The sequence below is a fragment of the Archocentrus centrarchus genome, chromosome 24 (genome assembly GCF_007364275.1).
Source record: "Archocentrus centrarchus isolate MPI-CPG fArcCen1 chromosome 24, fArcCen1, whole genome shotgun sequence".
Taxonomy (NCBI): domain Eukaryota; kingdom Metazoa; phylum Chordata; class Actinopteri; order Cichliformes; family Cichlidae; genus Archocentrus; species Archocentrus centrarchus.
This window is the reverse complement of record NC_044369.1, coordinates 31,854,396-31,879,370: the sequence shown is the minus strand read 5'-3', so window position 1 is coordinate 31,879,370 and position 24,975 is coordinate 31,854,396. Positions and strand designations below refer to the sequence as shown.

Genomic DNA, 24,975 nt, shown 5'->3' with positions numbered 1-24,975 from the left:
ATATATATATATATATATATACATATATACATATATACATATATATATATATATATATATATATATATATATATACATATATATATATACATATATATATATACATATATATATATACATATATATATATATATATATATATATATATATATATATATATATATATATATATATATATACTAGGGGTGGGACTCGATTAAAAAAATTAATCGAATTAATTACAAGCTTTGTAATTAATTAATCGAAATTAATCGCATTTCAATATTTGACATGAGAAATATTAATTTAAGTTTAGTTGATGAATGAATCGATATACATAAGCTTAAACTTCAAAATTTTGTTTATTTTCCCACCAGTCTACTACACAGACCAACGAATGGTAAATGGACTAGTTCTTATATAGCGCTTTTCTACTCAGATATGAGCACTCAAAGCGCTTATACAAGTGGAAGTGCTCCTGTGATAAGCAAACACCTGAAATTAAAGTTAAGCATCATAACTGGATAGTTTTATTCAACATTAATGTCTCACTTGTTATGGTTGGAAATTAATCATTCACTCAGCTGTATTCCTTGATGTTGAAATGTGTCATGCTTGTTTTAACAGCTTATTTTGAATTAAATAGTTAAAATTAAACCACAAAAAGGAGAAAAAGGCAGCTGATATGAAGGCTAGCCGCTCACTTCCGGCCTTTGTGGTGTTCGTGGGCTGCGAAAGACGTGGGCCGAGTCCTTCGCAGGATGCGGCCCCTAATTTGGACATTGTGTATCGATATAATCTGTATGCCGGGAACTCGTGCACTGAGAAACGTTCCACGGTGCAAAGTGCGATTAAAATGCGTTAAAATTTTTAACGCGTTAATTTCCCCATAATTAATTAATCGAAATTAACGCATTAAAGTCCCACCCCTAATATATACATATATATATATATATATATACACACACACACACTTTCTGAATTATTTAATTAAGAAAAAAAAACTTTATGGAGACTTCACACATACCACAGTTTGAGAACAGCGAGCCCAGAGAGCTTTCATTTACAGGATACTCTCTCTTTTTCCTCACCATTTTCTATAAACCCTAAAGATGGCGGTGGGGCAAAATCCCAGTAGATCTACTGCTTCTGAAATACTCAGATGTTGCCTTTCTGGCAACTATGCCACATTTAAAGTCCCTTTAAATCACCATTCTTCTCCATTCTGATGTTCTGTTTGAACTTCAGCAGGTTGTCTTGAAGATGTCTAAATACCTAAATGCAATGGGTTGCTACATGTGATTGGTTGATTCTGTAGTTGTATTAAAAAGAAGTTGGACAGATATACTAAACAAAGTGGCCAGTATGTGCAACAGTGAGAAAACAGCGAGTTTCCTCAATATACAAAATAAAATGAGCAATATATAATTATGTAATTGATATCCATTTTGAAATTAATCCCGCCTCTTCTCATTGTCAAACTGCATAAATGATTAGAAACTGCATGCAAATTAGTAAGCTGGCTAGTGGGTACTGTGCACTTTAACATTGGCTGAACCTCTTGTGAACTGTACAGATGCTGATAAGGCTCAGAATACAGAGGCTCACTCTCCTGCAGCAGAAGGGAGCCTCCCATCATGCGTCCAGGTGGTTCGACCAAAGGAGCGCTCTGTGACCTGTGTTGACACCAAGAGGAAGGACCAGGAGTTGCATGATGTGGACATGGTGAGGAGTGGGGGCAGGAGCCAACGATCCAGTAGTCTGTCTCCAGCCACAGAGCGCCACTGCAGCAGCAGGACTGACGCAGGGCTCAGAGAAAGGGAACGACGCTCTGACAGAGTGAAGCACCAGAGGAAACATTTTCATGGTAGGACTAAGTCAAGAGGGGGCACAGAGGTCAGGACTCTGGAAGTCTTTGAAGAGCAGCCCAGCAAGCCCATGTTTGCTCAGGAGAGGGGCAACATGCATGCCCTCGAGGTGACCCAGTACTTCTTTGAGGCAGTGTCAACTCAGATGGAGCACTGGTATGAGAGGAAGGTGCAGGAGGCTCGCTGGCAGGCCGATCACAGGGCTCAAGCAGAGAAGGCTGCTCTGATTGAGAAGATCGCCTATCTGGAGGATGAGCTACGTATGCTGAGAATGCACCAGCAGGAGGACTGCTAACACACAGATCATGTGTTACTGCAGGAAAAAAAAGACCAACATGGGATTAGATCACCAAATATATAAATGATTCTTCTCGAAGACATGATTACACAACTGCAGTTATCTCATGAATGATTTTAGTAGCACAGGTCTGGCTTGTTGACGTGTACATATAATTTTGGGCAGCTTTCTGTATTGTAAATCAACCTGTGAATTTAAAGGTATTAGTCAGAAATTCATGGATCATGCTATAAACCATGGACACTGTGCACATCTGTATAAAGTGATTATAAGCACTATGAGCTAAATCTTTAGAAACAAAATGCACTATGGGTCACAGTGGCAACTGTGTGATTGAGGGAATGACAGTGGAATAAGCTGTGTTGATGTCTGCATGCTAGAATTAATGTATGACTCTTACTATGAGAGGGTATTAAATCCTGCTAAAGAATGTATTTGGAAAACATAGTGCATGTGTACTGAGGCTAGGCTCTTCCCACAGTAATATAGAGATGTATAGTTTCATAGAGATTAAACATTCTTTCTGGTATTTTAGTTTTTATTTATGGCATAGGGTCACCTGCTCAACCAGGTGTCCATCCAGACGTTGGACATTTTGGACCAATGTGATAGCTTTCTCTACCACAACCGAAAAGCAGTTTTTCCTTTAATTAGTCCATGTAAATCTGTGTCCTGTTAGAGGGTCAAGTGAGAAATCTGAATTTGTTAACCTCCACATAAGGGAACCTATTCTGGTCTAGACAGAGGTCACATGTTTACATCTTTGAAACATTAAAATCTTGTTTAGTTAGTTTTTTATTTAATGCATAAACATAAATGTCATTGCCAGGTTCCTGTGTATAGTGAGTACAGTACAGATCCTGGATCTTAGCAGTGAAAGCATGCATGTGTTGTTTTTTTCCACACCACTAGGATAAAGATCCGCTGGCCCCAACCCACTCCCAAGTGTCCCTGTCAGAACACGTTGCATGAAGAAGGCTCTGACATGTTTGCAGTATTACTGCTATATCAGTGTAGTTGCTGTTATTGTTTGTTAATGCCAGAATATTTTGTATTAAACATGTTTGTAAGTGGTTTCATAAGTTATTCTTTATTTAACACATGAACAGTATATACAGTACCAACATACGCACATGTGGTTTCAGTGAGACTCACAGGTGGTCTCCATCCCCACATTACTGTACAGGATGCAGCTCACCAGAGAGCAATCGCAACAGTAAAGTTCACCAGTCTCTACCTCAACCAATAGCTGAGGTACAGACAGAACTGAGAACCAGTCCAAGAGAATCCACAGCAGGACCTCTGTGTTCACGGTCATCAACTTCTGGCCAGTGCCAGAGACTTCTGCAGAACCTCCAGGTGGTTGGTAGCCTGTGTGATCATCATGCGGATGGCATCCTGAAGTGACCAGACAGCACCAGCATTAAACATATGCAGGTTTAACATCTATATTAAATCTTGCTTCTGATCTGATGACGTTGCTGAGTTCTGATGGCCCTGGCAAAGCAAAGATGAACGCATCCAAACTGTGTACCTCATCTGTGGCGTTTTTGTTCGTCTGGAATTCCTCTCTGGCCCAGTTTCTTAAGTACTTCCTATCCGCCTCATCTGGCACCTGTCGTATGGTCCTCAGCATGTTTCTGTAGATCCCCAGAACCTTCTGCCTCTGTAGAAACTGCGCAGAAAGTAAGCACAGAGGTTAGTTTATGCAGCTAAATTTGTGCTAGGATGAATCTGGTTTAGGCACCGTTTGAAAGTCGTTTGCTCTGAAGACGTTTAAAGAGCCCGATGCGTTACATTCACCATACTACAAATGAAATATAATTTAGATTTACAAACTGTAAATAGCTTAAAGGTGTTATTCTTAAAAAAAAAAAAAAATACACATAAAAAAGAGCCCCGGAAATAGTCTGTGCACGACGTGAAGACTTTCTGTGGACGCTGTGTGCTAACTGTATTAGCTGTCGTTTAAAAAAAAAGACATGCATTTAATTCCTTCTTTGCAATAATCTGATTGTTACTTTGTAAAAGACCCAACCCAACCAAACAGCCGTTTCTGCCGTTGTATCCGCACCAGTTTTTCTCAGAGATGACGTCGGGGTTTCAACCCTGTCTGCTCGGAGATGTCGGGCATAAACCAGTAATACTGTACAGAGACTTTACGAAGCTAAGCTGTCACCTGCTCCGGGGTTTCACATGTTATATGTAAGACTGCTGTATGTGCATTTACCTGTTTTAAAGAAAGCGCAGCAGACGGTAACCTTGAACCGGTCATGTTTTACCCAAACGGCCTCACACGTTGATGTTGTGATTGTTTCCTTCCCCCTGCTGGAGCGGTCCGACTTCCTGTTACGTCGCATTTTAGTGACATTTAACGGAAGTTTTTCATTATTCATGATTTTTTTTTTTTAAATTGCACCCTTGCCTGTAAGCAATTTCTTTCAGATACTTTTCACTGAACAGATTAGAGAAATTATTGCTCAATACTGAAAAATGTTTAGATTTTTAGACTGTTTTCCGCTTTGTTGCACCGCCTCTCCTCTAACAGGTTCTCACAGCTTTGCCAGAGACATGGCACGACTGTAGGGCTATGTCGCTGTAATCATGCAGAATCTGGTTTGAATTTTCTTAAACATGAGCCTCTTAAAAAAGATGTCCTCTGAATGTTAGAATATGTTGCTCCAAAATATTAAACGGAATCCAGATATTTACATGTAAATGACTGTGATACCACTGAATCCTCAGCTGTTTCACGTTTTTCAGTATGGAACAGCAAGGTAACCACTCTGCAGGAACCTTTACACACTGTATACATGTACAATAAAGTCCCAAACAGTCTGCCATCATCTTTGAGATCTTTTGATGAGATCATTTACCTTCTCAATATTAAAAAGTTAAACTTGAGAGAATATAATGAGCAGAGTCACAAACAGTAGAACATTGTAAATTGTTTGTCAGGATATTCATGTCATGATTTAATAGGTGCAGTGAATCTCTTAAATATGCCTACATGTATGTCCACATTACAGAACACACATTTCAATGCATATTATAAACATGTTGTAACAGACACAGTCGTGAGCTGTGTCACACTGTATCAGGGAAGGTGAACACAGCTGACGAGTTTATAAAGCACCAAGACAGGTTCTCCCAGGAGCGCGTATAGAAACGTGAACTCTGCAGTTGCTGTGCTTCACAGTACATGACTGAAATTAATTAGTAAAAATCCTAACCTGTGATCTGTCACCATGACAGCTGCTTGAGATGTGAAGTGAGACGCAGTGCTGTTCCCTCCAAGGCACGTTTGAGTTCTTTCAAATATCAGCTACAACATGCTACTGTTCAGTCGAGACATTAAAAAGACTAATTGTTACACAAAGTTCAGTCCTGCTGTTGTGTTCAGTTTGAATGAATGAGTCGCTGATCTTCATAGCACTGACTGAAACATCCAAACAAATGTAAAACAGGGCCATCACATGGCGGTGGTGGTTGCAGAGGTAATTACTGACACTTGGTTCACACACACAGGGAAATCACATTTTTTGTTCCTGTTATTTCATTTCAGACGTGCAAGTTAAAGTAATCTTTGTTACATCATAAAAAGAAACCAAATTTTCCTGATGCAGACAAAAAAGCAACACTTGCTATCAAACGTGACTAAAACCTACAGTAATAATAAGAAAATAAAGGCACATATACAGCTCAGTCTTTTGTGTCTGAGAGGGTAGCAGCAGAGTGGCATTGTGCATGTGGCTGCTGCCCACTTCTCTCCTCCTGTGAAAGATGGCTTCTCATTAGCCTCATTGCTCAGCCACTGTGACAAGTTCAAACCACTGCCGAAGCGCATCACTGAGCGTCTCTGGCAAGGCGTTAACGTCTCGCAGGATCACGTAGAAGGGGAAGGGAAACTCATCCATGTAGGAGCGGATCTCTGGCAGCTCTCCTGGCCCTTTAAAGATGGGCACCTTGATGTCCAGGATGGAATCCTGCAGCACAGCACCGGGTGGTTTAGTTACGCGTTGAGACTTGAGGTTTGGAAAATACAAAACTATCACATTCTGCTTCTCTTACCCGGGAGTTAGGGTTGTCCAACACCATAAAGATAATAAAGATATTGGCACTGCGTGCTGCACGCACAGCTGCCATTACCCGCTCCTTTCCCTCCAGGAAGAGCCCCCGGCCATCAGACACAATCACCAGCAGTTGGGCTGCCTCTATGGTGAGATATCACAGGTCAGATGGAAGCAGTGGACAACATCTAGAAGTCTGAACATCTGGCAGAAAGCATTGATGGTTTGGTTTCTCTTTATGTGACAGACTGTAGCGGGTTTGTCTAAAAAGAACGAGCAGTATCTAGTCTGTGAGCAATGCACAAACACAGAATCATTCAGAGAAGCTGAACTACCCTCATAAAGAAGCTAAAAGGCTCAGAGGAACTGTTATTCTTTGCAGGGTTTCACTGGTAAATATAAACATTTTCAATATTTCAGCTTTAAAGAAGAGCACTGCAAACACATGCTCATCACACTGTATTATCCCTGTTTGTTGTCACACGAAAAACAAAGATTTAATAATTATGTGACCTTGACTTTTGACCTCAACTACCAGGAGTTAATCATTGCATAATGTCGTGATATGGAGAATAATCACGTAAGGTTGCATCAAAATCCTTCAAAACATTTCTTAGATATGACGTGGACATGAAAAAGCTTAAAAATTTAACCACATGACCTTGACCTTTGACCCTATATACAATCTCACCTTGCTTTTGTCATAAGCTGTCTACCCATTAAGTTTGGTAAGTGTAGGCCTAACGGTTCTCGGGTTATTGAGTGGATAGCGTTTTTCTATTTTTAGTAACAGTGACCTTTGATCTTGACCCCAATGACATCATATACAACCCCAACCTTGCTTTGGCCATAAGCTCTCTCTCCATGAACTCTGTTAAGTGGAGGCCAAACACTTCAATGGATGCCCGCCCACCATTCTTTCACCAGACACATAAAAAAAGATGATCGTAATCACATGTTATATAAATTAGTGTAATCAGAGGCTCCAAAAGGAAACAACAAGAATGTTTCTGTAAGAACTGTACAGTAAGTGGTGCTGCTGATCCAGGACTACAATAAGCATTTTATCACTGAGTGTCTGTAGGTCAAGCAGGTTGGTGGTTCAATCCCCAGCTGCTCCAGTCTGCATGCCAAAGTATTCTTGGGCAAGATACTAAACCCCAAGTTGCTCTGATGTGGTCGTTGGAGTGTGAATGTTAGGAAACACTCAGGTGCTTGTATGAATGGGTGAACTGTATAGAGCATTTGTTCTCCATGGCGTTCCACAGTCCTGCAGATTGTTAGCCAGCAACAGAGCCTCTGAACACTGAACTAAGTGACTAAGCTCCTTTGTAATGCTGCCAGGGGTTTGAATCTCACTGGGCAGGACACAGGACAGTAGGAAACTTGTTTTCAAGCACTCATTGTAACTACAAATGTTTGTCACAACAAGGATTATTGGTGGATTGGGCCTGGATATTGATCATCAACACTTTTTGAGTAACCACACAAAATGCATTGGTAGTAGTGGTTGAAAAATTAAAGCACAAAACATTTGAAAAGTTCGGTTATTTCCATATTCCTTAAGTATAAACATTGAATGGAAACTTCCATTTCATGTGTTAATTACCATTTGACACAATCCCATGATAGCTCCTATTCATGTGTTAAAAGTTACACTGTCACACTGAAGGTATTTATTTGAATTATTTTACCCTCCGCATATTAAAGTCTACCTACTGTCTGCTCGAACACTAACAAAAATCCAAACTGCTTTCTCAGGTTTTTATCTGGTGTGAGGTCCAATAGCCCAAGAGCCAGAGTGAGGTTCACCTGAGTTCGTAAATCCTGGACTCTGCTGACGTGCTGCCAGAAACATTTTAGTGGTGGTCTCCAAAAACTGCAGAGGAAAGACAGAGAGAGAGTGAATGCAGCAGCACACTAACATGATCACGTCTCATCAGGTTTGACCACAAGCTGCAGTAAGAGGAGATCATCAACATCAGACTGGCTTGGCCCTCGGGGGTGTGGCACTGATCACACATACATTTCACTAAAGGTGAGTGTTACATTCCCTTGTTGATATTGTGTTAACTGCTATGTATGTAAATGTAACAATTTATTCATTTATTCATGGAAACTCCTCCTCATGCTGCTCACCAGCTTGGCCACACACTGATGTGGGATGACATGTGTTTGGACTGTGGGAGGAGCCCAGATTTTGTGATGTTCCTAAATTTTGCCCTGATACCCTCCATTTCTGATAATTAAAATCAAAGTGATAAAAACTAAACCACAACCAGTGCTACACCGTAGCCTCCTGGCAGTAGAACCTTTAGGTGGCATGAATCCCCTGGAAGTACAAGTCCTAGAACACACAATTACCAGGTCTCAGCAGATCTTAATGGTGTGCATATGAGCCTCAGTGACTTTATTTACCATATCAATTCAAAAGCAAATGGCTGAGTAAAAACAAGAATAAGAAATGCTAAAATCATAATAAATATTAACCACTGTCACCTTTTGTGATTATTATGGTAAGAACTAAGTTGTCAGAGATTGTTAGTAGTTGCATCTATGGTGTGAATTTGAACATCCGAGGTCACATACTTTGAGTTTTGGCATTCACAAAATTGTACCTTTAGCAGCACGTTTCTGGTATCATATTTTGTCTGACTTTCCTTATATAAAAGGACTTCATAAAGTTTGTGAAAAGATTTTTATAATATAGTTATCATTATTTGTTCTTTTGTGTAATGATAACAGCTGGCAGAGCAGGTTTAGGTGAAGTGTGGCGGATGGAGGATTCCCACCTGTGCTATTCTGGTCTTCGTCTGCTGGAACTGACAGAGTCTGAGGATGCGAGCCCCGGACTCATCATTAAACTGCTGCTGGAACGGATGCAGCAGCTGCACCTGCTCCCCAAAGCTGCACACATGAGCACACATTCATTTACCTCTGACATCACAGCTGTACACTGTTTTACACCATAGTCACTAGTCACAGTACTTCTGTTATTTATTTTTTTTTGAGGTGGTGTAGATGACCATTTAAAAAAATTTACAACACACATAAATCTAGTTAAAGTTCTTACCTGCAAACAGACACCTGTCCCACCTCCAGCAGAGTGAGGGCATTGATAATCACTGACAGGGATTCAAATGCCAGCTGCACACACACACACACACACACACACACACACACGCACAATCACAAATAAACACACACATGCTATTTTTAATTTAAAAAAAATTTAGTGTGCAGATAGTGAAAGCAAATGTTGGGTAAAAAAAGTTAAAGAATGCCACCTTAATAATACAGTCAGCTCTAAATAAACGATTACTATTACTGACTCTTTCTTGCATTTATCACCCGCCATCTGATTGTAGCTGCGGGCTCTCTGACCTGTTTAGAATGGTTGTCCACCATGCTGGATGAGTCATCCACAGCCAGGCAGATCTGGTACTCTCTCTTGCTGGGTTTGGTCCTCCTTAGCCAGATCTTGTCTTTGCGGAACTGACTGGCGATATAGGGGATCACCTTCCTCATGTTCAGACGCTTCCCTGTCCGGTAATCACCTCTGAGGACACACACAGACAGACACACACACAAATGCATTTCTGTTTTTGTTTACCACAGCCATCAGCTCAGATTAATAGTGGGCCAGTTTCATCACAGCAGACAGACTCAGGAGTGTTTTTACTGACTTGAGTTTGATGGCCTGTGTGGGCTCCAGGATGAGGCGGAGCTGCTCACACAGCTGCTGGGACAGAGCTGAGGTCAGATTTTGGTACTGATGCCATCTGGAAGCAGCTGCATTCTCCTGGAACACATAAACCAGAGCACAGCATAAGCTTCACCTTGACTCCACACGAGTCACAGAGATACATATTTTTCTGTAAACCAGCAGCCTGAGGTTCTTGAGAATGATATAATCTATAAGAGACAATCATTTTAAAATTGTGCATGACTTGTCTGAAACTCACAGTTACACTCGGAGCCAACTAATATGACTGGTACAGATGGTCAGGAAAGAGAAAAGAGCAGCAATAATAATATTTTTATTTTTAAAAAACAAACACTTGAGGTTTGTAAAGTTTGTAAAGGCCTCAGTGCATCATGGGAACCCCCACCCCCCCACCATTACCTTGGCCTCATTACCTGGAGGCCAAGGTAATGGCATCTAACCAAGTATTTAGTTATATTTAATGTTTTTATCTTTTTTATCTGAATTTAGAAGCAGGAAGTAATTGGTGTGTGTCATCTGGCTTCATGGACAGATAAAGCTAGGTATCATCTACATAATAATGAAAATATATGCAATGCTTTCTAGCATGTATAGTATAAATAGAATTGTCCTAGTACAGAACCCTGTGGAACTCCACAATTAAACAGTGTGTGAAGAAGACTCCCCATTTACATGAACAAATTGGAGTCTATTAGATAAATATGATTCCAAGCACTGCAGTGCAGTACCTTTAATACCTATAGCAAGCTCTAATCTCTGTAATAAAATGTTATGGTCAACAGTATCAAAGCTGCACTGAGGTCCAACAGGACAAGAACAGAGATGAGTCCACTGTCAGAGGCTGTAAGATCATTTGTAACCTTCACTAATGCTGTTTCTGTACTGTGATGAATTCTGAAACCTGACTGAAACTCTTCAAATAAACCGTTCCTCTGCAGATGATCACTTAGCTGTTTTACAACTACTCTCAAGAATTTTTGACAAGTGCAACATTTGCAGTCAGATTTGCAGTATTTAAACATACTTTTCGTCTTTGTGATGTATGTGATCTTTCTGCAGGAGACCTGCACTATTATGACATACATGACAACCTCACCTCCTCCTGAGTCCCTGGGCCCAGTCTGTGCCAGGTCTCCAGCTGCAGCTCCATCTCCCTCCTCATTTCTTCTGGGTCTCTCTGTGCTTTCTACACACACACACACACACACACACACACACACACACACACACACACACACACACACACACACACACACACACACACTTAACTTCACATGTGTTACATTGTAGCTACAGACTTAACATGGAACTGAAGACTTTAAGACCTTTTTCGGTACAACACAAAATGTAATTAACTCTTTCATGGTCTTGGCAGTCAGTGAAATTTTTAGCAAACAGTTTTGATAGCAAACCATTAAAATTCTCAGCCCGGTGTGACGTTGCCTCAGCCTGGCGCAATGCGATCAACCGCTGGCTAGAACCATGTATGAATATGTACATGGTACAGGGAAGATCAACATAATTTTAAGACTTTTCCGAAACTTAAACTTAAACTGGATTTGATTACAACATTTTTAATATGTTTAAGCAATTCTTTCTGCCACTTAAACCTATACCTGGTTATAGTAGCAACACACATTTAACTAGCATTTATTATACACTGATACTGAAAGCAAAAATGAGACAATTACATTTTTAATAACTTCTATGGACCACTGTATAATAAAGAATTCAGATGTGAGGGACTACACTGTTAAATGAGAATGTTTGATTCATATTTAAAAAGTTTTTAATTTATTGCTAAATTGATTGATCTTTTAATACCTAAACCAATTATTAAACCACAAATCAACAAAAATCCATGCTTTTATTGTCTCCTCATACAGATCTTTACAGTCATTTCTGAGACAGATGCACGTTGTCTACCTGCATAGAGTCCAGAAGCAGCTCAGGAACAGTGTGAATTGTGGAGTCCGTTCTTCTCGCTGCTCGCTCTTCTTCTTTGGGTTGTTGTTTTTCTTTCCACCCCTCTTCCTCCTGCTCCACTCCCTGCCTCTGCACCTCCATCTCCCCAATGTCTGCACCTGTACAACAGCAACACCAGTCAGGAGATGTCTCACTAATTAAGGAGTGTGTGATCTAAGTGGGATTTTAAAATTAGTTTTAAAAAAAAGGAAATCAAATGAGCAAGAGAAGAAGAGAAATTGACACCTCTCTGGGAGGCCTTGGAGGCATCCAGCTGTTCAGGCTTCAGCTCCTGGGCCTCAGCCACTTTGAGATGTTCCTCCTGGTCCTCTGTTTCCATGGATACATCCTCATCTTTGTGATCTTCATCCTTGTCCTGAGGCCCTGCTGCTTTCTGCTGCTCTGCACTGGCAACATCTGGAAGCAGTCAAACCAGCAAACACCACATTCAATCACAGCTTTATCTAAGCTCCAGCAAAACCACTGCAGAAGGACAGTGACTGGACTTCCAGTCCTGTGGTGATCACTGACCGTATGTCTGAGTGTCGTAGGCTGTCTCTCCATGCTTAATGTGCTCATACAGATCTGACTCCCGCTGGGTGCCACTCTGCCTGTCGTCCTCAGTGAAATCCTCACTTCTTTCCACTGTGCGCAGGCGCTTGTTGATTTGCTTGTTGTAGTCACCTATAGAGCGCTCATTGTCTGCTTGACCAGGTTTTCTCTTGAAGCTCTGGAAAGTAAAGAAAACAGGGATAAAACAGATCCTTGGAGGAATGAAGGGAGACTGAGCAGGCAGTGATAAGAGAATTTTATCGTACTTGAGTCTTGCTCTGAGTCTGTCTCTGTGAAGTCAGTTTTGCTGTCAGCTGTGACTGATGGCCCTCAGATTGGTTGGCATCTGCTGCTCCACTGCCATGCTCCTATAAAACCACAATAACATAAACATGCAGTACATCTGCCCATCTTGCCACTAAAGTGTCATTAAATTCTACATTAAATTCTCTTCTATTTACGCAGAGAGGGCAACTCCTTCAAAAAGAAAAGACGTGGAGGGGTTCACCACTCTGTGAAAGGTGGTGTAGCAAAGTCATTTTCTGAATTTCATTATCTATAGATGATACGACATACATAATATTAAAAGATTCAATCACTGCACACATTCAGGAACACTTCTGAAATCTACTGGCTGTTTGTCACACGTAAAACTCTATAAAAGTAATAAAAATTTGCTAAACAAATTTTAGACCTACAACAATAACACACATTTCAAGAAAGAACAGGAAACATCTGTATTCCAAACTACAGAAGCTGAGAGGTAAACTACAAAAGGAAGTTCATCACAGCCAGAATTTCTTGGCATGAAAAAACCTAAACTCTTCTTCTTTCACAAGTAATGACTGCAGCCTACGCCACAATCGCTCATTGGCCAGTCTCTAGAATCACTTGAAGACAAAGCTCTTCTAGAAGTGCTATGTCTTGATGAGCTCTTCATCTCTGTCTCTTATTCTTTTATTCCTTCTCTAGCTCTTCCAGAAGTAAATGAAAGGCTTTTTTCAGAACTAGACTCAGAGGGGCAGCCATCTGCCGCGACCGGTTCTCCTCCGCCTACTGTTCATATTATAACATATGGTTACCTCTTTGGCCTCGTCTCTCTCTGACGCTTCTCCTGCCAGCTCCACAGCTGTGTCACTTTGGATGTTATGCTCTCCTGTCTGACCCTCTGTGTCGTGTCCTTTCCTCTCAGCAGACTCGGGTAGCTCCCCACCAGCTTCCTCCTCTTCCTCCTCCTATATGCATTTAAAAAAAATATTCCATGAATGAACAATGTTTCTCATGCAATGCACTGATATACCAATTTGTTACATGCACACCTTTGGTTCTTGTCCTTTGTGGTTTGGTACACTGTTATCCTCATCTCTTCCCGACTCCGGTCCTTTTTCCTTGTTTTCCTCTTCTTCCTCTCCATCTCCATCAGCAGACTTATCCTTTTCTGCTCCTTCTCCTTCTTCTTTCTCCTCTGCCTCTTCAGTTTGGTCCTTTTCCTCACCAGGTTGGTCTTCCTCCATCTCCTCTGCTCCTTGCTTATCTTCCACTCCATCTTTCTCTGCATCCTCCTCCTTATCCGGTTCCATCCCTCTGTCATCAATGTTAAATGGATTTTCCTCTGAAAAAGGAGAAACTTACATAAGACTCCAATGAGTTGAGAGCAACTGTATTTCACAGTAAAAGGACAATTACTGGTTTTCACATCTTTCATTAGAAGTTCATGATGTATAATGCATCAGTATGTAAATGTAATGAATACAAAATGTCTCAGTGATCACAATCAAACCCTTCTAAGCTTATATGACCTGCAGAAGTTTCTACATCACACCTGTGTAAATATAGAAATTTAAAGTAAGCACAGACAGCAGATGTAGGTGAAAACTAAGTACATTAAAAAAGTGAAGCTCTAACAACAAAGTGAATGAAAAGAAAAAAAAATATTTCCTTATGTAAGACTTTCAATTCAATTGTATTTATGTAGCGTAAATTGCAACATTAGTCACCTCAAGGAGATTTATATTGTAAAATAAAGACCCTACAATATTAGGGAGAAACCCCAACAATCAAAAAGATGCCTATGAGCAGCACTTGGCAACAGTGGGAAGGAAAAACTCCCTTTTAACAGGAAGAAACCTCCAGCAGAACCAGGCTCAGGGAGGGGGGGTCATCTCCCTCGACCAACTGGGGATGAGGGGAGGAAAACAGGACAAAAGACATGTTGCGGAAGAGAGCCAGAGATTAATAATAACTAATGATTAAATGCAGAGTGATGCATAAACACAGAGTCCTAACTATAAGCTTTATCAAAAAGGAAAGTTTTAAGTCCAATATTAAAAATAGAGAGGGTGTCTGTCTCTCAAATCCAAACTGGGAGCTGGTTCCAGAGAAGAGGGGCCTGAAGGCTCTGCCTCCTATTCTACTTACCTACCTTAGGACTAATATGATGATGAGAAGCTAATATGGGAGAAATATGGTCTCTTTCTAGTCCCTGTCAGTACTCTAGCTGCAGCATTTTTGATTAAAAAACAAACAAACCAAAAAAACCCATCAGTGAGCTTTTAGGATAGCCTGATAATGAATTACAACAATTTAACCTAGAAGTAATAAAAGCATGAACTAGTTTTTCAGTTCATGTTTTTTTTACTCTAAAAGAAGAAGCAGAAGATGCAGCAGCGTCTTTTGGGTTGTTCCCTTATTCACAAGGGGCTGTCACAACAGGTAGCATTGCACATTTGATTTGGCAGATTTGGATGCACCTCCTGACGCAACTTTAAAAGTCTCCTCCGAGTTAAAGGTGTTAAAACATTAAATATTGATATTAAAGTGTTTTACACTATAAATAGTGTAAAGCACTTTAATAATACCAGTCCATTTTGAATTTTCAAAGGACTTGATGCCAGATACCACAGGACACTGCAGGACACCCCAAGATGACCTGAGCAGTTTTCGCAGCATGAGAAAAACCTCAAAAAGTATCAGGGGGGTGTTTTAATGTTAAGGCTATAATTTAGGGCTACAGTTCACTGCCAACTTTGATTTAGGTTCAAATAAGAGTGAAAAATGATAATGTACTGTTCCTCATCTCTAAGTAAATCTTTATTTGGATTTTCATTTCTGATGCACTGTAGTCAACAACAGTGCTTATCTTATCATTTTTATTTAATTATTTGACCTTGATTTAAAAATAAGTCTCATGAGATGAAGTTTATTTTAAAAGGGAGGCCTGGCCAAGAAAATTACAAACAAATTATAAAATCAAATATAACATGGATACACATGAGAAAAGGTAAAGCAAGTCACAGATGACAGGTAACATAACACAGAATACAAAATCCAGCTTATGAATCACAATTATATTCTTCAGTTACTCTGAATTCTCCCAGTGTGACAAAAGCATTCAGCTTTAGTGTGTTCTGAAGCTTATTCCACAACCAAGGTGCAAAATAAGAAAATGCTGATCTACCAAGTTAAGAAAAAATTCCTGAAAAAAGGAGAACGTGAAGGAATGTGAAGAACTTTGATACACAGTTGGCGGCAGCACGCATGTAAATAATGTCACGATAATCAAGAACATTTGAGAATGTTTTAATAAATTAAAATGGCCGTCTTAATTTATTAGTTAGAAAAATGCTTGTGTTTCTTATTTTTATTATAAAAACCTAGTCTAACTTTTCATTTTTTTCACTAAGTGCACAATACGCATACTAAAGGAAAGTCTTTTGTCCAACTAGATACTTAAATATTTGCATGATGATACTCTTTCAAAGAACTCATCCTAGGGTATGAATACCAACATTATCTGCGATCTAGGAGTGATTTCTGGGAAACAACATGGATTTGGTTTCGTTAGCATTAAGAACCAACTTTAGACTATACAACGACGCCTGCAGTTAGTGGAAGGTAGTTTGAAGTGCCTCAACAGCCTGACTCAGAGTACAGTCTACTGAGTAAAGTATGGCATCATCTGCATAAAGGTGAACTTTAGCTGTAGCCATATTGTTTCCTATGTTATTAATAAAAAATAAAACAAGGCCTAAAATTGAAATTGGAAACTTCATTTGTAAACATACTATTGTGTTGTTAAAGCTGTAATTTAAGCAGTAGGTTTCACCTTCACCCTCATCCTCTTCATCATCTCCAACCGTGTCGCCCTGGTCTAGATTGAGATCCTCAGGCAGATCCATGGCCTCGGGTTCAGGTCTCTTGTCCTGCTGACCGTGGAAGGGGTCTACTTCATTTTCATCAAACTCCCTCTGGGAAGTGGCAAAGACAAATAACAGATGACTATGCATGACAAACCCACCCCTTCAAGCAACCACTCAGCAACCATTTGGCAGCAGTTATCTCAGCAGTTAATTGATACCCCATGAAATGTCAATGTAAAGGAACACTTTATAATCAGAGTATTTTATCAAGTCAATTATACTTCTGGGATATTGATCTGGTCAGTTGAGAAGCAGAGGGGGTTGGTTAATCAATTTCAGCTAGTTTGGTGTTAATGAAATTAAAAACAGGTAGAGGGGCAGCAATGAGACTAAAGCAGCCACTGACATTTTTTTCCTCCTCATCTTTGACTGTTTTTTCACTAGTTTTGAACTTGGCTAGGGTCAGTGTCACTACTGATAGCATGAGGTGATACCTGGACCCTACAGAGGTTGCACAGATAGTCCGACTCCTCCAGGATGGCACATCAATATGTGCCATCCAGTAAAGTGTCTCCCAGTACAGTCCCAAGATCAGAGAGAGAAATTCCAGAAAACAGACCAGGCTGGTGATAGAACAATACTGGAAGAGAATATGGCAGCACAAATGAACCAGCTACTAATGGATGAGACACACCTGGAATGGCTGACTGAAGGCCGGATCCCCAAGGGCCACCAAAAGGGACCAGTACTAAGTGGAGCATTTTTACGGACTAAGCTAACATGAGTGGCACTTCATATAAGCATAAAAGTGGAGCGGCAAAGTGAAAAGAAAAGGAAAAACGAGAGCAAGGAAAAACCAAGTTACAAAAACTGGACACACATTTTGTAACAATTGACAGCAACATCAAGAAGAAAGAACACAAGAAGCTTGATAAATCCCAAGGGCTGAAAGAAGAGCTACAGAGGATGTGAAAAGCAAAGGTAACAGTGGTCCCTGTGGTAATCTGAACACTTGGGGCAGTGACTCCCAAACTGGGAGAATGGCTCCAGCAGATTCCAGGAATAACATTCAAGAACTCTGTGCAGAAGAGTACAGTCCTAAGAACGGATAAGATGCTGCCCAGGCCTAGCACCCTCAAACTTCCAGGTCTCTGGTAGAGCACCCAAGCTTGGAGGACAACAAAGAAAAGCCTGCCCACAGGGCGGGTGGGGAATCCTGTGCTCCTTCTCCCATTAGAGTTTGAACAAATTCAAAGCTAATTCAAGCAATAATTGCATAGAGCCAAAAAGCTTTAAATAAAGTGCACTTACCTGCATCTTTTTATAAGGCACCAACTTGTATAATGTTTTTCACTCATACAGGCTTTTTGCAGTTCAAAGCTCTGATTGTTTGTTAACCATACTGTTACTATGTAACGTTATGTGTAATGTTATGTGTTTTGCTGTTTAAAAATGGAAATTACAAAAAACAGCCCTCGAGTAATGTGTTAAAGACAATGTCCATAACTTTCAGGTCTTCAGTCCTTTTTACCTCGTCTCCTTGTTCATGGATCTTCTCTTTCTCCTCTTTGTCTATCTGTTGGTCTTTGTCCTGGTTCTTGTGATCTTTTTTGGGGTCTGCTGCATCCAAGTTGTCATCTTTGGCAACCAACTCTGAATCACCCTGAGAAAATCCAGTGTTAATAGTAAATTATGTCATATAGTGAAAGCTGACTGTAAAATATGCCCAATTAAAAGTTTTCTACTTAAAGTGGCCAAAAGAAACATTTAAAAGTACAGTAAATAATGTTTTTTAGGTTATTCCATTAAAAAAAAGAAAGAAAGAATGTTGTTTTTATAAATATACATTGATTAGTGTGTAATGCATCAATTTGTCTTCCAATAAAATGATGCATTCTCATAAACTTAGAATTGTTACATATTATATAAATACATAGCAGTAAGCACCGGTTTGTGGAAGCCACCATGTTGCTTTGGCATCTTGAATACAGTGGCCAAGATGTACATTGCCATTCCGACTTTTTATAATTACAGTAATTATAGTAATTCTTGACAAAACTAAAGTATTTCATCTGCAGTGTTTTGCATAGATTTGCTCAATGAATACTTGCAGGAAGTGTCAAAAGATTCAGCCAATAAATAAGGGATAAATAGTTATTAAAGTTAAAAAATGAATGTACTGTTTATCTTCAAAATTTTAAAAAAATCCATACAAAATAAAATATATTATCTGAAGAAATTTATAGAGTCTTGCAAACTGAATGCTCATACCAAGTTTCAAAACGGTTAGCCTAGGAATAAGGCAGGAGTAGGGATTAACCCTCTACACCCCAATAGAATTCTATTAAAATGCTCCAGATTCCTGAGAAATCTGAAAGAAAGGGAAATCTGATGAACACACCTAAATATAGCAAAAAAAAAATGCTGTAAAGTGTCAATTATAATGTAGTTTTATTTGAAAGATCACAAGTAGCTCTTTTAAATAATATATGACCATTTAAGATTTGTAAATTTGTACATTTCAACATCTATTTCTATCCCCTCCTCTTTTTCATCTGCCTCCTCCACCACCTGCTCTCTCCTCACCTCAAACCTTATCTCCTGAACTGAAGTCAGGGCTCTAACACATGAAAACCTGTATAACAATAAGCATTTATTTCCAATATTGTTGCAATAACTGATTTTCAGCAGATCAGACATGAGACCCTCCCATCTCCAGACAGTTGACAAGAGCCGGCCAATTACTGTAACAACAACTGGTTATAAGCTAACAGTATACCTGCTAAGTTTAGGCTATTGTCCTAAAAAGAAATTACTTTCCCTCTGATAAACAGTTTGATTACATTCTCATTTTGTAGGAGAGTTTATTCCCCCAGTGTCTGGGCCGTTGACAACATTAGATCCACCTCAAAGAAAGTTTCAGTAACAGTAGCTAACAGTGGCCAAAACAGAAGCGCTCACTAAAATCGCAGCGCTTACTGACAAAAAAGTCCTGGAAATCCTCATGAAGCTCGTAGACAGCGGAGTTTTAAAAATAAATGAATGAATAATGATAAATCATTGTAGGACATCTTATTTGTTTATTGTCTGAGTAAAACAATGTTTGAGCCAAACACTGAGTCGTTGAGGATATCCTCAACAACTCACCTCAGGTTTTGCTGTTAATAGACAGAAGTGAGCTTTATGAATGGTAGCCAGAGTTGCTTGTCAGTCTCCTTAGCTATAATTATGTGTTAAATTGTGAATTTAAACAGAATTCAGCTGACCACAATCTGCAATCTACTGACATCTAGTGGTGAGATTTTACACACTGTACCTTTAAGGGACAGTTTATATAAAGCAGAGCAGTTTACATACAGTGGTATGTAAACTGCTCTGCTTTACATTCTTTAGTTTGTACTAATGCTATGGAGGTACCTGGTCCATGCCCTGACCAGACTCCTCCTCCTTGTCACTTTGGTCTTCATCACTATCTTCATCATCTCCCCACATTTTCTCATCAAGCGTGTCTGTCTGGCCTTCACCCAGGTCACCAATCTTTTTGTCCAGCTCTTCCTCATCCTCTTTATCTGACCCCTCATCTTCACCTTCAAAGTGTGGAAAGAAAAGACATGAAAGTATGATATTAATATCCTTAACAAACCACATACAACAAAGAATCAGCTTGTGCTTTGATTCTCAAAGTGCTACCTTCCCTAGCCTATAGGATGCCTTCAAGTTCAACTGACCTGGTTCATTCTCATCACCATCGTACATCTGGCCATCAAAGTCCTCTGACATCTCAATAGCGTTGTTTTCTGACTTAATGTTCCCTTTGTCCTGTTGTTCCTCCTTTTCCTCACCGTCTTTGAAGGTGTCCTCCAACTGAAGGGGGCAAAGGGTAGGAAGACTTCAAAGTTGGTCAAGTTGTTGTAACCCTGATGTAGTCATGCAGATCACCCTACTAAACCAGGGAGCTTATAAAGAGTTCTTCAGGAGAAAACTGTCATTTGTTTTCCTTATTCTTATGGATTAAATATAGTTTGACATTTTCCCTCTAGCATTACAAAGGTGCACACAGACAGCTTTCAACAGTATTATATTTAAATGATGATTATGAGATGAATTTTTAATCTTTTTTTTTCCATTACTAAGTGTGGAGGCCATAACTTCTGTGTTGGTCACTGTTTATGAATGCAGATACATTTTTAATCTAATAATAACTTAATAATAATTCATACAGTAGCTAATAGTTTTGAGACTTAGGCTCCAAATGGGTTGTTTATCTGCACACAAAGACTGTACTAACAATAGCAATAACACAAATGTCAATATTTTCATCACCTGATCTTCATTTTCAATCTTGTCACTGACATCTTTGTTGCCCTTGCCCTCTCCTATACCACCACCCTCGTAATCATGAAACTCTGCCGCTCCTTCTCCATCTCCAGTCATAAGCTCCTGAGGCAGACAGAAACCCTGAGGGGGACACCACATCAGTTGTTTAGTTCAAATGATACCGATTGCATTATTATTTCTTAAATAAGACCAAGTAACTTTTGTAATGTCAGTACCTTCTGAGCGAGCTCAGTGAAGATGCTGGCCAGTACAGACAGAAGTTTGCCTGTGCTTCTGTGTGCTCCCAGTGACACAGCCAGGTAGTAACGTACTAGGTCAGAGTAAATTCCTAGCAGAGGCTCCAAACGAACCAGCATCCTGCATGCCCTGTTTACCTCCTGGAAGCCAGCAGAAACATATTAAGGACAGTGCAATGAAAGGGATTCTGATCCATGAAGATCAGGAAATAAAAGCCCTTTGGTCTCAAGTAAAAATGTCATATTATGTCACCTAATTCTATAGACAAGACTATAATCTAGACAACTGACTTGTTCAAACAATGGTTAGTATATAATTAATTTATACTATAAGGACCCGTCAACGTACACCTCTAATTTGATCTGGACAGTAAAGAAATTCAGATGTTCTTGGTACCTGGAATTGTGGTGGCTGACAGGAGTCTCTGTATGTCTTTAGGTGGCACAGCAGCCTCTCCAGCCCGGCATTCACATCTCCCACACGCAGAGCCTCCACATCAGCCTCCAGCTCCTCCTCTAAAAGGCGAGTCAGGTGACCAGGCTTCAGCAGGTCCTCCACAGGTTCCTCCTTTTCCTCTTTGGCACCCTCTGAAATATTACAAGTAATAATCATTATTGCATTATTACTGTGTATATACTTTGGCTGGCAGCAGCCATATGCCAGTGGCATGGGTGCTAAGACCTACATCACCCGAGAATAATACGATCATACAGTCAGGAAAAAAAAATTTTTAATTTTCAGGATAAATTAAAAACAGTTGGTGTACAAATTTGAAACAGAGCCATGCAAGACTTGAGTGCATTTGCCTCAACAATAAAATACATCCATCCATCCATCCATCCATCTTCTTCAGCTTATCTGGAGCTACCCAAAGCTTGTGACCACAGGTGAGGGTAGGGATGCAGATTGACTGTTAAATCATCAGCTTCGCTCTCACACTTAGCTCCCTCTTTTCCCATGAGGGACCAGTGCAGCATCGGTATCACTGTAGATGGACCCCCCAATCCGTCAATTTCCCACTCCCTTCTCCCATCACTTGTGGAAAAAGACCCCAAGATACTTAAACCCCTCCACCTGTAGCAGCAACTCATCCCTGAGCCGGAGAGGGCACTCAACTCTTTTCTGGCTGAGGACCATGGCCTCAGACTTAGAGGTGTTAATTCTCATGCCAGATGCTTCACACCCAGCTACGAACCATTGCACTGGAAGCTGAAGGCCACCACCTGAAGAAGTCAACAGGACCACATCATCCACAAAAAAGCAGGGATGGGGCTCTGAGGCCACCAAGGTGGAAGACTTCTGCTACTTGACTAGGCCTCAAAATTCTGTCCTGACCTGCTTCCACTACAGAAGGCATGTCAGTGGGATCAAGGTGGTCTTTGAAGTATTCCTTCCACTGGCCGACTATAGCCTCAGTTGAAGTCAACAGCGCCCCACACGCATTATAAACAGTGTGGGTGGAGCAACGCTTTGCCCTCCTGAGTCGACTGATGGTTTGCCAGAATCGCTTCGAGGCCATTGGAAAGTTTTTTTCCAGGGCCTCACTGAACTCCTCCCACACCCGCTTTTTGCTTCGGCCACTGCCCAAGCCACGTTCCGCTTGACCTGCCGGTAACCATCAGCTGCTTCCAGAGTCCCACAGGCCAACCAAGCCTGATATGACTCCTTCAGCTTGATGGCTGGTGGTCACCGTAGGTGAACGGTCACCTATGGTGACCACCATCTGGTTTGGGGATTACCACCATGACAGGCATCAACCACCTTTCAACTGCAGATCTGTGGAGGTGCAGAACATGGTCCATTTGGGCTCAGACTACCTCGGAATGCTGGTGAAGTTCTGCCGAGGTGGGAGTGTAAGATGGAGCCTTTGCGAGGGGTTCCCAGCGTACCCTCACAATACGTTTAGGTGCGCCAGGTCTGGCCAGCATCCTCCCCCGCCACCTGATCCAGCTCACCATCAGGTGGTGATCAGTGACAGCTCAGCTCCTCTCTGCACCAGAGTGTGCAGAATATACAGCCACAAATCTGATGATACGATTACAAAATCGATCATCGACCTGCCATCTAGGGTGTTCTGGTGCCACGTGCACTTGTGGACATCCTCATATTCGAACACAGTAGAACACTTAATAGTTACAATAAAATAATCTAAAAAAAAAAAATTATATTTAATAATAGTCTATGTCAACAATACCCAGTATTTTTGCTTTATTTGAGATTATTTGAATTAAAGGGCATATCCGGTTCCTCACAGAACTGCTGGAGGGCAAGATAATGACATCTAGAGTAAGTATCTGGTTTAACACCACATTACTTTTAGGTTCAAACATTAGACTAATACCGGATAAATAATCTCAAATAATCAACAGCACGTATGTTTTCAGACTAATAATCCAACATTTTTTTTGTTGACTTTAAATCAGTTACAAACACACAAAAGCAAAAAAGAGGGGGGAAAAACCATCCCTAACCAGCCCAGTGCTGCCTCACACTCTCTCTCTCTCTCACACACACACACACACACACACACACACACACACACACACACACACACACACACACACACACACACACACACGCACGCACACACACGCGCGCTCAAAAACAAGAAAAAAAAATTACACATGAATAAGAGTAAAGGTGCAATTAGTTTCCTCCTCCAGTCCAAGTCACCTCACAACCACTAAATTCAAAGCAGGCAAAAAAGAAAAAATCTTAAGTAGTTAAGTAGGAAAGACTGAAGTGGTTCTCAGAGTTTCAAAAATCTATCTGATCTGTGGTTGAGGTCGTAAGTCAGCTTTTCCAAAGGAAAGATGGCAGATATCTGAGTAATATTCACTGTAGGGACATGTGGGGAAGTCCATCGTAACAGAATATACTTCTTAGCAAGAAATTGAAGAACTGTGAACAAAGATTTAGAGTATACATCCAAAGAGTAGGGGTAACATTTAAAAGGTAAAACAGAGTGGTCAATATAAAGTGTGCACCCAAAATATCTTGAGTTACAGAATGAATATCTTTCCAAAACCCTGTATATGATCACATGACCAGAATAGATGAAAAAAGTACCTCTATACGTCAAACATTTACAACAAAGATTGTAACAGTTGGGGAACATTCTCTGGAGTACAGTAAGATCTACAGAAAAATTTGAAATTTTGTGCATGTAAAGAATAACCCAACATTTTAATAGGGTATGGGATAATAGTCTATCCACGGGCCCTCTCAGCAATCAAACTGCTGGTTTGGCTGTAACCGTCTTACCACTCTTCATGTCTCCATGCTGCTCTCGTTGTTGCACCCTCTCCCTTCTCTTCACGAGTGTCTGGACAGTACACAGCAATGTGTTGATGTTTGCCTCCAGCTCAGCAGAGAACTCAGTACAGAAGGTATGCTGATGATCTGTTAGAGAAATAAAGAAACGAAATGTTGCCCTATGGTTCACACTTGTGTAGCAGCAGGATGACTATTGGGTATTAGTATGACTGCTCAGTGCTTCGACCTGTGTGCTGGTATCCCAGGGAGAGCATCTGGGTCTTCCATGTGGTGAATTCTATGACGCTGGCCTCCACCTGTCCTCTGACATATTGCATGCTCTGGATCATAGCTGGTTGGCTGTCTGTAGTGCCGACACACACATCTGGGGTGAAGACTTGCTCCACAATGGGCATCTGAGCCTCAACAGCTCCCAGATGGTCAAAGGCTGAACAGCATGCAATAAAGTAGTTCCTGTGGAAAACAGCAGTGTTGTTTGAACTGTACTGTTTGTTACTGCAGCACCAGACAAAAGTAAGAAACTTTT

General features: G+C 40.5%; 3 protein-coding genes across 9 annotated transcripts in view; 1 reads left to right on the top strand and 2 right to left on the bottom strand.

Annotated features, from left to right (window-relative positions):
- Nucleotides 1-3,221, top strand: part of ankrd6b (ankyrin repeat domain 6b) — a 99,960-nt gene extending 96,739 nt beyond the window's left edge. For all 6 annotated transcript variants that reach the window (XM_030722298.1, XM_030722299.1, XM_030722302.1 and 3 more), the window contains one exon: nucleotides 1,556-3,221. In XM_030722298.1, the coding sequence (XP_030578158.1) occupies nucleotides 1,556-2,142 (587 nt within the window). In that variant the 3' untranslated portion in view covers nucleotides 2,143-3,221. The remainder of the gene's footprint in view (nucleotides 1-1,555) is intronic.
- lyrm2 (LYR motif containing 2) lies at nucleotides 2,022-4,508 on the bottom strand. Of its 2 annotated transcripts, XR_004019218.1 has the most exons (4): nucleotides 4,376-4,508; nucleotides 3,680-3,820; nucleotides 3,383-3,543; nucleotides 2,022-2,160 (listed from the first exon to the last, which is right to left on the bottom strand). XR_004019218.1 is itself a non-coding variant. In XM_030722363.1 (3 exons), exons 1-3 carry the CDS (start codon nucleotides 4,418-4,420, stop codon nucleotides 3,463-3,465), a joined length of 267 nt encoding a protein of 88 aa, XP_030578223.1. In that variant the 5' UTR covers nucleotides 4,421-4,508; the 3' UTR covers nucleotides 3,217-3,462. The 2 variants fall into 2 exon arrangements, 1 of the variants encoding a protein (XP_030578223.1); XM_030722363.1 differs by lacking the exon at nucleotides 2,022-2,160 and having other exon boundaries at nucleotides 3,217-3,543.
- Nucleotides 4,509-5,106: 598 nt separating this feature from the next.
- The window catches only part of mdn1 (midasin AAA ATPase 1), a 90,895-nt gene continuing 71,026 nt past the window's right edge, over nucleotides 5,107-24,975 (bottom strand). The window contains exons 81-103 of the mRNA XM_030722277.1: nucleotides 24,676-24,902; nucleotides 24,438-24,575; nucleotides 21,570-21,760; nucleotides 21,152-21,313; nucleotides 20,922-21,056; nucleotides 20,327-20,462; nucleotides 20,016-20,185; nucleotides 18,130-18,261; nucleotides 16,565-16,706; nucleotides 13,779-14,071; nucleotides 13,542-13,694; nucleotides 12,726-12,827; nucleotides 12,439-12,637; nucleotides 12,154-12,324; nucleotides 11,869-12,026; nucleotides 11,039-11,128; nucleotides 9,902-10,017; nucleotides 9,600-9,774; nucleotides 9,289-9,362; nucleotides 9,008-9,122; nucleotides 8,028-8,094; nucleotides 6,217-6,359; nucleotides 5,107-6,131 (exon numbers count right to left, since the gene is read on the bottom strand). Coding sequence (XP_030578137.1) covers nucleotides 5,946-6,131; nucleotides 6,217-6,359; nucleotides 8,028-8,094; nucleotides 9,008-9,122; nucleotides 9,289-9,362; nucleotides 9,600-9,774; nucleotides 9,902-10,017; nucleotides 11,039-11,128; nucleotides 11,869-12,026; nucleotides 12,154-12,324; nucleotides 12,439-12,637; nucleotides 12,726-12,827; nucleotides 13,542-13,694; nucleotides 13,779-14,071; nucleotides 16,565-16,706; nucleotides 18,130-18,261; nucleotides 20,016-20,185; nucleotides 20,327-20,462; nucleotides 20,922-21,056; nucleotides 21,152-21,313; nucleotides 21,570-21,760; nucleotides 24,438-24,575; nucleotides 24,676-24,902 — 3,475 coding nt within the window. The 3' untranslated portion in view covers nucleotides 5,107-5,945. The remainder of the gene's footprint in view (nucleotides 6,132-6,216; nucleotides 6,360-8,027; nucleotides 8,095-9,007; nucleotides 9,123-9,288; nucleotides 9,363-9,599; nucleotides 9,775-9,901; nucleotides 10,018-11,038; nucleotides 11,129-11,868; nucleotides 12,027-12,153; nucleotides 12,325-12,438; nucleotides 12,638-12,725; nucleotides 12,828-13,541; nucleotides 13,695-13,778; nucleotides 14,072-16,564; nucleotides 16,707-18,129; nucleotides 18,262-20,015; nucleotides 20,186-20,326; nucleotides 20,463-20,921; nucleotides 21,057-21,151; nucleotides 21,314-21,569; nucleotides 21,761-24,437; nucleotides 24,576-24,675; nucleotides 24,903-24,975) is intronic.

Coding starts and splice junctions, on each gene's coding strand:
- lyrm2 (XM_030722363.1), bottom strand. CDS start 4,420: ATGACCGGTTCAAGGTTACCGTCTGCTGCGCTTTCTTTAAAACAG. Junction 3,821..4,375: donor CTGCGCTTTCTTTAAAACAG/GTAAATGCACAT, acceptor CTTTCTGCGCAG/TTTCTACAGAGGCAGAAGGT. Junction 3,544..3,679: donor ACAAAAACGCCACAGATGAG/GTACACAGTTTG, acceptor TGGTCACTTCAG/GATGCCATCCGCATGATGAT.